The sequence below is a fragment of the Pipistrellus hanaki genome (genome assembly GCF_964339955.1).
Source record: "Pipistrellus hanaki genome assembly, chromosome: 8".
Taxonomy (NCBI): Eukaryota; Metazoa; Chordata; class Mammalia; order Chiroptera; family Vespertilionidae; genus Pipistrellus; species Pipistrellus hanaki.
The window spans coordinates 36,963,799-36,979,204 of record NC_140510.1 but is presented as its reverse complement, the minus strand read 5'-3'; the positions used below and the strand labels follow the sequence as shown (position 1 = coordinate 36,979,204).

The following is a 15,406-nucleotide window of genomic DNA, read 5'->3' as shown; positions in this document are numbered from 1 at the left end:
CATCTGGAATGCTCTCCCATCCTAGGCTTCTGAGAAACTTAATTATTCTTTAAACCCAGATTGATTATGGCTGCTTCCAGGGGGGCCTTTTTTGACCTCTGCTGGGCCTCTCCCTCACTCTCATACCTAGATGTCTTCTTGCCCATCACTGTGTGAAATGTGTTTGCTCATGTCTGTCTCTGTTTATTTAATGTGTGCTCTACAGGGCCAGGAGGGCCTGGAATGCAGTGGGCGCCGACTAACTTAAGAAATAGAATTGAATTATGAAGCAACAAGCTGAGAAAGTTATATTATCCTCATTTAATATCTGCAAAAATATTTCTCAGAGAATTTAAGTGACTTCTTAAAATGACAATGCTATAGAAATGTATGGAGTAGAGAGAAAGAGAAAGAGAAAGAGAAAAAAGTTAAATATAAAGATGAAGAGAAAGAGGAAGAGAAAGAATGAGAATGAGAAAGGGAAAGAAAATGACAAAGAGAAAGGGAAAGAAAGAGAAAGAGAAAGAGAAAAAAAGTTAAATATAAAGATTAGATGAAGAGAAAGAGGAAGAGAAAGAATGAGAATGAAAAAGGGAAAGAGAAAGAGAAAGAATGAGAAAGGGAAAGGAAAAGAAAGAAAGAGAAGGAGGAAGAGAAAGAAATGAGAAAGAGAAGGAAAAAGAAAAAGAGGAAGAATTCAAATTTCAGATTGAAAAGCACTATTCTCCAAAAAGAAATTCAATGAAATAATGAATATAAATGCTTAATACGGTGCTGCCAATTAATTTTTTAAAATCTAATAGTTCACAAATATCTGCTACCATTTCTTGCCTAAATTTCTAAACTTCAACATGAATATTTTCTCCTAACTTTTGATCAATAGTATTCCCCACGCTTATATATTCTTTAATCATATAAACTGCCTTTCCATATTACAAGGTCAATGTAGCCACATTTTGTCTTTTAGCCAACAAGGAGCAAGAAATTGTGAGAAGTGAGTCTGCTCCCCTCCCCCACCCCCCATTTTTGCAATTATTGAAATGTCCCTAATAGAATCTTGGAAAAAGTAGGACCATAGAAGCAAACATTGCCTGCTGCTTAATATGGCCTTCTCATCTAATAAATGTTCAATTAATTCTTTCTGAGTTTCTATGAATGCACAGAAGCCATGGACTATTTCTGTGTCTCCCTGTAACATAGCTCCCTGCGCCCTTTGAGCACTTCCTATGCACACAATAGTGGGCCGGGTTCCAGGAGCCAAAAAGTAATAAGACATGGTCCCTGGCTTTGAGGAGCTTATGAGATAATTGTGTGGAAACTAAACCAATAGATGTGGGTCAAATAGAAAATCATGTTCGCCCACATAGGAAGGACTACATGGTATGATTCTGATTACACATGCACAGCAATTGAAAAGTTTGAGACCACGTGACGATAAGGAGGGGTCAGCATTGGAGAAATTCGTGCTTCAGGGTGAAGGATGCTTAGTGTTTGGAGAGTTGAACAGCTGAGGAGACTAAAAATGTCAGACTCAGGAAGATTTATATTATGTGGATTTTATCAATATCTACTAATAAAAATCCAAATTGTGTGGAAAGCATGCATTACTCAGCCAGATTTGCCGTGGGGTCATTTACCTGAAGTTCTGAGAACATGTGAACACACCACACCAGCATACAGTGTCTCTCCACTTTGGCTGATTTCAGAACCATCGACAAATACTTAATTTAATTGTTTACAGGCTACTCTTTCACTTGCATTTCCTCTTTCTTCATGATCCACATTTGGATTCATATAAGAGGCAACTGTGCTGTGTGTTCTTCAGCCTTGGAAAATAGTGACCATCTTCAGATCTGTTAATAAATGACTTCTTTATTTTTTAAAGTATCCTATCACTTGGGAATGATGTGCCAATGGAATAGAAGTGCAATGTGTTTTCAACTGTCCTGTAAAAACATCGCAGAGGCCTGGCTGGTTTGGCTCAGTGGATAGAGTGTCAGCCTGCGGACTGAAGGGTCCCGGGTTTGATTCCAGCCAAAGGCACATGTCCAGGTTGCGGGGCTTGAACACCAGTAGGGGGCATGCAGGAGGCAGCCAATCAATGATTCTCTCTCATCATTGATGTTTCTATCTCTCTTCCTCTCCCTTCCTCTCTGAAATCCTCAGAGGGAAGGTAGGGGAGGGTGGGGAAAAGGGGGAGAGGTCAACCAAAGGACTTGTATGCATGCATATAAGCCTAACCAATGGACACAGACAACAGGGGGGTGAGGACATGAGTGGGAGGGATGGGGGTAGTAATGAGGAGGATAAGGACACATATGTAATACCCTAATCAATAAAGAAATAAAAAAATTATCACAGGGTCTCATAAAACTAATTAGTGGCATCAAAAAGGCAATAAGACCAAACCTAGGAACTGGTATAGGAATGTCAAATCTGACAGATGTGGGGATTGTAGTGTGTCATTCCTTAGCCTCAGCCCACTTCATGCAATTGCAGCACCAGTTTCAGAGCTACAAGAGCCACCCAGTCCCATCTTTCATAGTCTAACTACCCCTCTCTCCTCTAACATTCCCTCTAACTGGAGACCGCGTGGCTCTTAGAAGAGGAAATGTGAAAATATGGCCCACTCCTCGTTATTAAATACATTTCAAATGATCTCCTTAGAAGTAACAGACCATAAATACACCATACGTCATTGACAGGCACTGATTTAGGAATTCATTGGATTTACAAGATTTAGGAAATGATTATTAAACAAATTAACTAAATAATGCTAATTGTATTTGTTTACTTAGAGTGACAGAATCAATAATGCCTATGAGCATTGAAATGTCAAACTCATTAAGATATCTGAAACATTCTTTTCTTTATTTTGCATGTTTTTCTTAAGATGATACTTAAAATCTATATATCAATTTTAGGAATATCCAACAATTGGACAACTCATTGACAAACTGGTGCAAAATAACGTGTTACTGATCTTTGCCGTAACCCAAGAGCAAGTACATTTATATGAGGTAAGCAAACAATGCAGGGAATTCTCTCAGGGGCACTATTCAACATGAAACTTTAACATTAACCCTGTGAATTTAACACAGGGGATGCCATTAGAAAATCATTAACATGTGCCAACTAAACTGGATACTTGGCAAAGTGGACTCAGTTACTGTTAGCTATGTAATTTATAAAGACAGCAGTGCAGAGAGGAGTGGGGGACAGAGCTATGGTGAGACAGGGAAGAAAGAGTTGTGGGAATGAAAAGGTAAGTGAAAGAGGGACCATCTTACCTAATGAAAAATTAGTATCTTTCCTTGAACTGTTTCACCTGATAAGGAAGGAATCAACAGAAAGCAGATAAAATTTTGAGAATGGGAGGAGAATTGACTTTAAATTCTCCGACATTTGCAAATTAGACACATAAAAAATATATGTAAGTAGAGACACAATTCAAGCTACTGAGAAGTAAAAAGTTGAAAGAAAACGTTGTTAAATTGGGCCAAAATGTTATTTCCCCCTTAAAGTAGCTCATCTGCAGTTCAAGTTTTGGGACGGAAGCACCACGTACAGCAAGAGAATGGTTTCCATTAGATGAAATAATGTTTGGAAACCAATGCATGAACTATAAAATGCTTGTGCAAAGTCAAAACATTTCTGTGGTTTCATTTCAGCCTAAGGAAAACAGTTATGAAATGGGATACTAGCAAACTATCTATTCCTAATGAGCAATGCCACAGAGAAGGTAGGAGTCTCAGCTTGGAAGCTGGAAAATGCAGAGGAAATGGGTGTACATTAAATTGTCTCTGACTTCTATGCGGAAGCTTCAAATGCACCTAAATTCAGAGTCTGATCTCCCATTTCGTTTGAAAGGACCTCTTAACAAGCCTGGTGACTTAACAGGGCCCAGGGATTCTGAGATTATTTCACAGAGGCTTTGATTAAACGCCACTTGGTGCGAAGGACCGCGCAGCCCATGGACTTGCATTAGGTTCTGTAGAAGGGATTCAGAGGAGATTCTATCTTGCATTCTGAATGAGAGGAGGGCATTGTGCTCCAGGTGAGATTGCCTTCTGCTGAAAACCAAGCAAGTCCCTAGCAATCAAGCTGCACACCTAGGGCCTTTGTTCTACTCAGAGACCACGTGGGTTCACCTGATCCGGGCATTTTCTTAGGGCTCTTTAGTATGCGATTCTTGTTGCCAAAGGTTTTAAGCAGTAGAGCTGCCATACACAAATACAATAGTGAGTCTATTCCGCCTTTGATCCTTAAGGCTAGCATGAGAGGACCCTGGGGGTCTCAACACCTCCTCCACAGCAGGGCTCCTGCTTAGAAGTGAGAGAGGGGTTGCAAAAGGAGAACTTTTCTTAAAAGGAGAGTCAGGGAAACATGATGATCGTGAACATCAACACCCATAACTCATGTTGGTAATAGTTTTTAAGACTCACGATTCATTTATACGGCTCCTCAAAACTGCGATTAAACAGACAGAGGAAGGTGAAAAATAATGGTATGGCAAAACAGAACCTGTCGGGTTTAAGCTAGTTGCATCCTCCATTCTCCCCTTGCAAAGAAAATGATCATTTCCATGGAAAACACCAGGTTAGAGCCTGCCTCTGATGTAACAGCAAGACATTTATTTTGACTGCCTACTAATCTCATTATGAGACAAATTTATGTTCTGTCAGGGTCTGTGGTCTTTGCCATCCAGGTTCCGCTAAATTCAAAGGGACGTTTTCAGGGAGCCATGCAGGGACCAGGTCAGCAGCCCACTCTGTGACTCCAGCCCTTTCGTGATTTTATTTTTATTTCATTGGGCTCCCCATTCCATTTGCATCAGCGGGATAATGACAGCATCATTGCACTTCCCTGAAGGCTCCACACAGCATGAAAACGCTGATGTCTTGTTTCATTGATAATGAAAACGGAAAATAGCCCAATAACGGCCCATGTTGCTTTTCTATTTAAATCTCTTAGATTTAAATGTGTACAGGAAACCCTGGGCAGCCCGATGTTTGGATAGCTGTAATGGAAGGAACATAACCACCAAAGAATAACTGAAAAATAAGCCAGCGCTAGGATTAATAAAGCCACTAAGTGGTTGAATCTAATGGAAATTCCAGAGGGCAGATTGCTTGCCACAGTGCTGTGTTAAGCATAATTATGTGTATACGGCCCTGGCAGGGGATGGGCCAGGTTCAATGACACCCTGTCTTGCGGCAAATAAGATTTATGTTGCCCATTCGCAGGTTGCAGGGGGAAATGACTATTTTTTCAGTAATTTTGGGAAGATGCTTTGGATCACCCGGTGTATGGTGTTGCTGCACTTTGCGGTAACTGCGATGAGCAAACAATAGAAAGGAGGGAGTAAGCAGTTTCACCTCAGTTCAATATGCCTGCAACGTGCAACCCCCAGACTCCGGCAAACAGATGATTTTGAACAAACTGATTATTATGAATAGTTTCCTGTTTGTCCAATTACAGGGTTCAAAAGATAATGATAGATAATAGACCGAGCAGTAGGTAGTATATTATGTTTGAGTGCTAAGTACCATTTTGGTGCAGGATTTAATTATCCAAGCTTAAAAAAAAAAAACACGTTTTAACCTTCTCTGTTGTTTTCAAATGTTTACTGTTAATTTACATTAAGATAGTGTCAGGCTACTAAACCCCAACTATCTAATTTTACTAGTCTCCCTTTCTAGTGAGATACAGAGTTAAAAAACAAAAAGATAAATACAGAGACAGTAAAGAAACAAACAGATTGTCAACTTACAGCGGGGAGGGTAGGGAGATCTGGGGGAGATAAGAGATCAACCGAAGGACTTGTATGCATGTATATAAGCATAACCAGTGGAGGAAAAACTATGGGGAGGGAGGGCATGTTTGGGAGGGTGTGTGTGTGTGTGTGTGTGTGTGTGGATTGGTAAGGTATGTACACATATAATAAAAAATATATTTAAAAAAGCAATTAAATCAGTGTTCTGTACTACACTCTAAAATCATATTATTAATCACCTGGCATTATTTGCAAGATTTAAAAATAGCCTATATCTTTCAATATGTCTACATCAGCCTGGGAAATGTGAGTTTTGTGAAGTTGATAACAATAATTATTATATGACCTGGTATTTATGATGCAATGTTGAGATAGCACTTGGGAAGTAAACAAGATATACTGGCAATAGACACATCCAGTTTAGTCAGTAACACCTTTGACCACTAATTGATATGGTTATCAGGACAGAGTGATGAGTCTAAAGCTTGGGAACAGGGGACCCAAGCAGGTTTTTATACCATCACAGGACCCTTCTCTCTGGAGGAAAAAAAATCCCTCGATTATTAGCTTTTTCAGGAGAAAGCTGAGTTACTTGCTCTTCCATCTCTTTAGGCCAATTCTCCGTATACAGTAGATGCTCGGTATTTGGTGACTGAATTCTTTAAAAATTGCAATGCAAGCACCTTATCTTTTCTCAAATGGAGTCAAAGTTTCTAAACAAGGACATGGAGTTTTGGGTGACAAATACCTGTCAGGTTGAGGGAGCCCACGTACAAGAGCAGGCAGGGGTGCCTGGCCCTTGTTACTGCCATCCCTGCAGCCCAGGCTACCCCATCTCCCTCCCCTTCCACTTTGACCCAGAGGCACCAGAGAGGAGAGAAGTACTTTGCCATCAGTCTTAGTGCCAAACTGTTGGAAAAGCTCCAGAGCCTCCGTACTAGGCCATGAAAGGAAACCCCTGAGCAATTGCCCTCTTGATGGTCGTCATATCTTAAAAAAAAAGCATGAAGAGTAGCCACAATATGCTCTGAGCCTAATATTCTCTTGTAGCTTGTGAAATGTATCAACCATATATGAGTCTCAATTTTTCAGGAATCAATAGCCCAGTTTTTATTTCACTCCTTCTTTCTTCTTTTTGTTTATCTTTTGAGCTTTTCACTGTAGTGAGAGAGCTGAAAAGAGAAAGAGAAATTAGGAAGAAAGATCAAACAAAAATTGGATCCCTTTGCCATTTGTTAGCTGTTTTGTTATTATTTTGTTTTAGAATATTCACTGTTGAGAAAGGCCAAAACAATTTTGATGGGATAAAAATCCCTTTATCTCTGGTCTCAGTTTTTATAAAACACACACACACACACACACACACACACACACACACACACTCCAGCTTTGATAGTCAGTGGATCAGCCTGGAGGGTGGGAATCATGAAGGAATCCAATGATCTTTGCTCATATAAAATATAGTAAGCTGTAAGATAGCTAATTTCAGAGCATGATGTAGAAAGTTGATCTTTATCTGACCAATCCCATCCTATAATTGGGGATTCCAAATTTATATGCTTTTAGAAAAAATAAAATCATCTAAGAATATAGAGAAAATTTGTGGATTATGAGAAATATCCATGAAGTTATATATATTTTTTAATTCAGATGTAATGAAAAGGATTCTGATTTCCCTCTCTAATTGAGGTTCTGGGAACAAAGACTGAGGAGAGCCAGCTGCCTACACTTTCCTCATTAAGAAAACCTCTCTTGGAGAGGGAGGATTCAGAAATAAAACGCAGCCTCAGATTATCAAGGTGAAGTTGTTAGAAACATTTTCTAGTCTAATTAATACATCACAATCATGAAAGTCATTAGTTGCTATCTCTTAGCATCCACATAGTACTTTCGTCTAAAGAACTCAAAGGCTTACAATCCAGATGATAAACAAAACAAAAAAGATACCGATTTAAAGTAGGGTCTTCATGAGATGCCTATTAAGCCAACCCACATAGAACTATTACATGGGTTTGCACCAACACAAGCCCTAAATATTTCAAGATTTACACAACACCCAGAATGTCTAGCATATGATTGAAACTAAGATGTTATTGATTGCATTCATTCATCTATTCATTCATCCATTCATTCATTCATCAAACATTTCATGAGCTCCCCCAAAGAACCAGGGTGTCTGACTATAAAGAAGAAGACACAATTCCTGCCTTAATAAATCTCATAGAGCATGAGCAGATTTGTAGATCAATCATCTGTCTAAAGAATAGGATAAGAGCATTTCAGAAGTTGCGTTCTGGAAAGAGACCCCAAGGCAAAGAGTTTGTTGAGGAGCCAGAGCTTTCATATCTGTCAATATTTTTACTCTTTTCTATTTGTTAGAAGGGGCTGCAAGTTAACTGGCAATCATAAGCTACCTTTGATGCTATCAGTGCCATATTGTTGGATTAAGCCCTTCACTCTCTAGGGGAGGGCCAGAGATGAAATGCAACCATGATTATGAGAATAATAGGGAAGGTTTGCTGAAGGCTCATTAGGTAGCAGCCTGGGGTTAAGTATTTCAACTCATTTTATCATCTAAACTCCATTTTGTGATAATAAATAAATAAATAAATGAATAAATAAATAATAACAAAGTAAGTTGCATAGGAGAACCAGGATTTGAACCTAGGCAGTTTGAGTCCACAGCTTCAACCTCTGAGTTAAAATGCAATTGAACATGGATTGATGTCACGAAAGAAGTTGCTAATTTATAGCCACTAAACTAACCAGCCTTCTATAGTATCTGACTTTGAAAGTCACTGAGCAGTGAAAGCCGAGAGCCTAAGGGTAGAGCAGAGCTTCCTGACAGATGAACTGATAGGTGAGATTCTTACAAATGGCAGAATCCTTCAAGGCCAATAAACACTAAGGTCCTTTGATGTTGCTGCTAATTTAGCAAGTTTTAAACGTGTGGACTTGAAAAAAGAGAGACATTTGGATTCTGCCTTATGGGTTATTTAAGCTCTGAGTGGTATGAGCAGGCACGGAAACATGATTTCATTGGTCAGCCATCTACAACAGCTATTGTATGTGGTAATCATTATCTATTGTTTCAACCTAAGGGGGGTTGGAGGGAAGGAAGGCCTGACAAAGGATATAGGTGTGTTATGGTACAGTTTAAGCACACAGAAAAATGGAATAATGTCATGAACATCCATATGCCTACTATGCAGATTTCTTACATCTCAACATTTTGCCTCCATATTTGCTTCAGGTTTTTTTTTTTAAATAAAACATTTCCGAAGCAGTTGCCTGCTGTACAACTGCCCAGTTCTGTCTGACCCCACCCCCTCTTCCCTCCCATAGAAATGTGTTCAGTATCCTGAACTCCAGTGTTTAGTATTTTGTACTATTAAAACTATATGTACATCCATAAATAAGTGCATAGTTTTGGCTTACGAGTTTAATTTCTGCAAATGTTTTTTGACTCAATGTTATGTTTCAGGGTTTTCTTTAATTATGGTAAACTATACATAACAAAATTTACCATTTTAATCATGTTTAAGTATATCGTTCTGTGGCATTAATTGCATTCACTTTGTTGTACCCACTGTTATGTTTTTGAGGCTTAGCCATCGCTTTTGGTTACTCTATTTCATGGCCATGCATATTCCATTAAGTGTATTTACTGCAATGTGTTCATTTTGCAACTGAGGGCATCGGATCTCTTCCACCTGTGCAGTAGTATGAATGTTACAGCGTACATATCCTTGAATACATCTTCTCCACTGAGAAGCCATTGCTAGAACTGAAGTCCCAGGTCACGGGGAGTGGCATCCTCACCTGGGTGTGTCCAAGGGGCTCTCCAAAGGTTGTATCAGTTACTCTCCTACCGACAATGAGGGAGTGTGAAACACCCCCCCCCCCCAAAAAAAAACAAACCACACACATTAAATTACTTCTTCAGATGGTAAAATTAACATATTATTTGAAAGGGGGAAAAGTGGGGATACAGAAAAGCACAAAGAAGAAAATAAAGATCAATCAAAACTCACCATGCAGACATAACGAACCATTCTTGACATTTTAGAATAAATCCTCTCTTTATTCTTTGAATGCATTTACATATTTTAACATAATTGGCTTCATACTGTACCTATTAAGTATGTTCGCATTTTTTAATGAGTTTATATATATACAGTTTTATAAAGGCATAAAAATTGCACTTAGTTATATGTCAAACACTCACTTTTATTGGCAAGAATAACATCAAGTGAAATCAAGGTGCTTGTACCAAATTCAGAATCCGCGTTTGCTATCCTCACAGGGCGCCTGCTTTAAAATAAAAGCAAGCTTGCCCTCCTCCCACCAGCAGCTCCAGAACATCATAGACACTGCATTTTTACTTACCAGGTGATGTTTTTATATGTTCCCATGATGCCTGGTTACTTTTTTACATGTGATAACTTTAATAGGACCAACACATTATTTCTAGTATATGCTTTCGTATGCCTGAAAGTTCCCCGTTGGTGAGGACTCAACGTCTGTGAACAAACTCAGTTTCTCCAAAGACTCCTTTTCATACTGCAAAGTGCTTAAAACTGTGTGATTACCTTCTTTATGCCACCTCAGAGCCCAAGGATGCAGGCACTCCTGTTTAACGCAGTTGCCCGTAGACCCCCTGAAGCCTTACCCATAGACCCCCTGAAGGTTGCAGTTGGCCTCTCTGGCTGGTCTAAATGACAACTCTGCTTAGAGGAAGCTCACTCTGGCTGGGGTTGCCATGCAGGAGTCTAACTGCAAGCTAGCATTCTCCACGTGGCAGAGCCCATTGAACTGTTACATATGGCATTAAGGCACCAGGGACAAGTTAAAGTGATAAGAAGAGTTTGGGAGCATTATGTATTTTAATTTTGTGCCTAATTGTTACTGGTGAGACAGGAACTTGGTTCTTGTCTTCTTGAAAGAAATGTTTTAATCAAGAGATGAAGTATAGCAAAGTCAGTAAGAATTTATTGGCTGCATCAAAAATATACTTAAAACAGTGAAACAAGGAAAGGCACAGAAATAACAGGAGAGCCTAGGCTGGGCAGCTTTTGCTCACTGAGAAGTCAGAGAGAAGGGGACCTGGGAGACAGGTTTAGGGGGTTAACCTGGTTGCTGGCCTTATGGGGTTCCTTAGAAGGAAGAAGCGGGGAAGGAATGATGTAGGCCTGCTCCCCGGGAAGAGAGTGAGCACTTAGTCCTTCATCCTGAGCTTATCTCTCCCTTGCAGGTGGAAATCTTAGGGGAGGTCCCAGGGGACATTCTTAAAAGAATATTCATTGGCTTTTCAGGTGTGCTCTTTCAGGGTCCTGGCCTCCACTGATGAGCTGTTACCAGGGCAGGGGGTCATCAATTAATGTACTTGGTCCTGAGGCAGTTATGGTATTACTTGTCTGGTTCTGCTGTTTTTCTGGCCCTGGAGCAGAAATACAATGGAGACCTAGATGTTATATTTAGGAAGGAGCAGGTCAGGGGGTCTAAACCACATGCCTAGTGATATGAAAGATGAGGGGTCCAAACTGTGATATGTGAGGAAAGGTTACCCTGGGTGTGAGGCTCTTGTTTTCCCAATTTTGCCCCTGGCCAGGCCTCCGGGCTTCCTGCCCTGGGGAATTGCTATACCTGGCCCATCATCCTTGCTTTGGTCAGGTCAGGTCAGTCTAATTGCCTATAAGATGATTACCTGAAAAAAAAACACCCCAAAATCTGCTACAAAGGAGCTGGTATCAATTAATTAATAGTTCAATATTTTGTTGTCCCTGTATACTGAATGTTTAAAAAGTAAACAGATAATTTTGGAAACAGAAACTATGGTTGAGTTTGACAGTTTTTTTGGGGGGCACACTTTATTCATTAATTCAAGATAGGCGTAATTTTTTTTTCTATAGGATTGCCATAAAAATGCAGGGTGCCTAGTTAAATTTGAATTTCAAATAAGCAACAAACAATTTTTTTGAATAAGTATATCCCATGCAATATTTGAGGCACATTCACACTAAAAGTTTTGGAAAAATTAACTAAAAACTGGGAAAGAATAGTGCTTAGGGATGGAGAATAATGAAAGGAGAGAGTCTAGGAGCTTACTTCAATAGGATCTTCAGGGAAGACTTCTTACAGGAAGTATTTATGTTACCACTTCAAGGTTTGTGTGCCTGACACTTCACAGGCCAATATTCAACACGTCAGAGTTTGGAGTAAGAAAAATTTTATTGATTGAGAAGGCCCAACTCAAAAAGATTGAGGTGCCTTACAATTCCCACAAATCCATCTTTCGAGGGCCCAGAATTCAGACTTCTTTTATGTCAGGGGAAGGGAGGAGGCCAGGGGCAAAAGGTGTGTAACATCTAGGTACCAACAGATCCAAGGAGGAATGCAAACTCATTAAGTCTCTTTCTTCCCAGTCAGTTGACACCCCGCTCCCCCACCACCACCACCACTGATTTGAGTCAGGTCTGGAGGCATCTGTAAATCTTTGGTAAATAGTCATTATTTTGTACATTTCCCCCTAATTTTTCGGGGAAAGGCACCTTTTGGCAAGAGGCTGTTCTTGTGAAAACTTAGGCCTCAAGCAGTATTCCTCTGGTTAATTAGTATATCTACAGCAGAAGCTATTAGCCTAACAGCCCTGGAAGAAATGCAGGTTAGAATTAAGATAGAGTCAGAGAAAGCAAACTTTTCACTGTTATAATTATGAAGCAACAACCTGAAGTGAAGAGTTTTCAAGAGGAGAAGGCTTGTACAAAGGCCCTGGAGCAGTAAAGGACTCAATGTTCAGGCTAGTGGGTTGATGTGAGCTGTAGTAAGAGAGGAAGTGGGAGAGAGAGGGTAAAACCAGGCCCTCTGTCCTAAAGGCCAAGGCTAGTAAGCATGGTGCCCTTCTGTGGGCAACAGGCATCCAAAAACACTACTCTTGTCATTGAATGGAGAATTTTCATCTTAGGTATCAAAATGTTGAACTTTATTAAAACTGAGGATCCCTTCTGAATTAAGGGTATACAAATTTCAGAACATGACACCTTTATTTTCCAAATTGCCACAGCAACGTTTTTACTTTTGGCGCTCTTTAGAATCGCTTAGGGAGCTTTCTAAAAACTCCATGCCCAGGCATCCCCCTGATTCAATTAAATCAGCATCTCTGGGTCTGAGACCCCAGGCACCAGGGTTTTTCAAAATCTTCCTTGGTCTATCCAGTCACCTGTGGAGCTGGTCAAATGCAGATTGATTCAGAAGGTCTAGACCAAAGCCTGGGATTCAGCATTTGTCACAAGCCCCCACATGCTGCTGCTGCTGTTGCTGGTCCACCCAGCACACTTCAAGTAGCGTGGGGCCACTCCCTCTTTAGCAGTCCTTGTACATACACCTGCTTTCTCTTTTCTGCTCCTCTTCATTGTGCTGCCAGCAGTCATCCTTCAACGTTTTATTACCTGCCATTGGGTCTGCAAAGCAAAGGAGCATGCTAATGACCCCAGTGCGGTTTCCCATTTTAAAAAGCAAAGCGCTCTCTAAAGCTTTGGGATTTGCATTCCACTGCAAGGTCTGCAGCTCCTCTCAAAAGGCAGGTTAATCTCATTAAGAGATGATCTGCGGGATCCTCAGTAACAAGGGCTCCGTGTAGCCTCTTTATTCTCCGAAGTCTCCATTCCCCATTGCCTCTCTGCACTTGTTTGTCTCACAACAGTCATGCACCGTGGGTCCATTTGTCTTGCCTTATCACTCCGGCGCTACTGCCGATCACTCGTTCTGCTGTGTGCTACCGCTCCTCCTTGGCTGACAAGATAATTACCCTCCCGGGCAGACTGGGAGGAAGACAGGTAGTGCTCCAAAGTTCCGAAGCCGACTACTAGTCATTGCTGGTGCAGATTTCCACATCAGGCACCTGATCTAATTAGCACCCTCCCATCCTGCCTGCCTGGCTGCCTGTGGAATGCTGACAATTGAAAGCCTGAAGGCAAAGCAAATATCAGGCAACCTAGAGACAGACATTCACGCTCCCTCGTGCCAGAAACAATTACACATTCTTTCAGGAATCCTGGGTGTCCTGGTAACACAGTCCAACCTGGGGGTAAACTTTTGCATAATCCTGGGAGCCCTGCATTTACCGGTAATGAGCGTGAGAACAGGCCGAATGGAACCTCACAGTGATGAAAGACCTCAGGGGCAGAGAGCCTTCCCGCTGCCTTCCGAAGAAGGCCTTATTCCAGCGCGCACAGCCCGCCCCTAGCTCTGGAACAAGCACACTGCTTGACAAAAGCAAGGCGTCTCCAGCAAAGAGCTATTAGGTCTAGTAATAATTAATGTCGTTTTCTAATACCTTTTTTAAATCGAATTTATTTAAACAATACAACAAAATTTAATCAACAATATAGTTGCCGTTGTTTTCTACTACTTGTGCCCAACGCTCAGGAAGCATTTTAATCCTTCTGTTGTAAAATTCTTGTGATTTTGATGCAAAAAATTTGGTCAATGCATTTTTGAGGCATTCTTCATTATTAAATTTTTTTCCAAGAAGAAAGTTTTGCAAAGAACGAAACAAATGGTAATCAGAAGGGGCAATATCAGGAGAATATGCAGGTTGAGGGAGAACTTCCCATTCCAACTGGCGCAGTTTTTCAGCAGTGATTCTTGCAGTATGCGGTTGTGCGTTATCGTGGTGAAGAATTACGCCCTTCCGATTAATCAGCGCGGGTTCTTTTTCTCTTAAAGCTTGGGCTAACCTTTCCAATTGGGCACTATACACTGCACTTGTAATGGTTTGGTTAGATGGTAAAAGTTCATAATGAAGAATTCCTTTAAAATTCCACCAAACACACAACATCACTTTTTTCGCATGCAAGTCAGGTTTTGGCGTGGGCTGCGGAGCCTCATTTTTGTCCAACCATTGAGGCCGCCTTTTCAAATTAACATACAGCACCCGTTCTTCATCTCTGGTAACAATTTGCTCTAAAAACTGCAAATGGTTTTGACGAGAGAGGAGCGAACTGCAAATTGTGACTCTTTGATTACGATTGTTGTCGGTCAACTCATGAGGAACCCATTTTCCAAACTTTTGGACTTTGCCAAGTGCACGCAATTGATTGGAAATTGTTTTTTGTGAACAATTTAAAGTTGTTGCAAGCTCTTGTTGGGTAATTTGAGGATTTTGCACCAAAAGAGCTTGAAGAGCTTCTTGATCAAAATTGGACACACGGCCTCGACCACTCTTGTCATCTAACGAAAAATTTCCCTCGCGAAATTTCTCAAACCAATGCTGGCATTTTCTGGCGCTAACTGCATCTTGACCAAGAGCACTACAGATGTTTTTTTGCAGCCTCACTTGCTTTTCTTCCTAATTGGAACTCGTAAAGCATGCAGTGCCGAATATGCTCTTCATCCGCCATCTTCTTAGCCCTAGTTCTGCAACAAAAACCAAACCAAACACAAACTTTTTCAAGCAAAACTTGTTAATTACACTTCATACGTTCTGTAGATACCACGTGTTTGAAGGTTATGTCAATACAAGTCAACACCAAGCAAGATTTTAAACGAATGTTTAAAAACGACATTAATTATTACTAGACCCGATACTTTCCTTTGACCCGATAAATAGCACAATACAGCCCCCGAGGAAAAAAATTTTTTTTTTACCTC

At 40.5% G+C, this 15,406-nt stretch overlaps 1 protein-coding gene across 4 annotated transcripts in view; it reads left to right on the top strand.

The window, feature by feature from the left end:
- Positions 1 to 15,406, top strand: part of ITGB6 (integrin subunit beta 6) — a 122,798-nt gene that overhangs the window by 66,704 nt on the left and 40,688 nt on the right. For all 4 annotated transcript variants that reach the window (XM_084891518.1, XM_084891517.1, XM_084891519.1 and 1 more), the window contains one exon: positions 2,904 to 2,999. In XM_084891518.1, the coding sequence (XP_084747644.1) occupies positions 2,904 to 2,999 (96 nt within the window). The remainder of the gene's footprint in view (positions 1 to 2,903; positions 3,000 to 15,406) is intronic.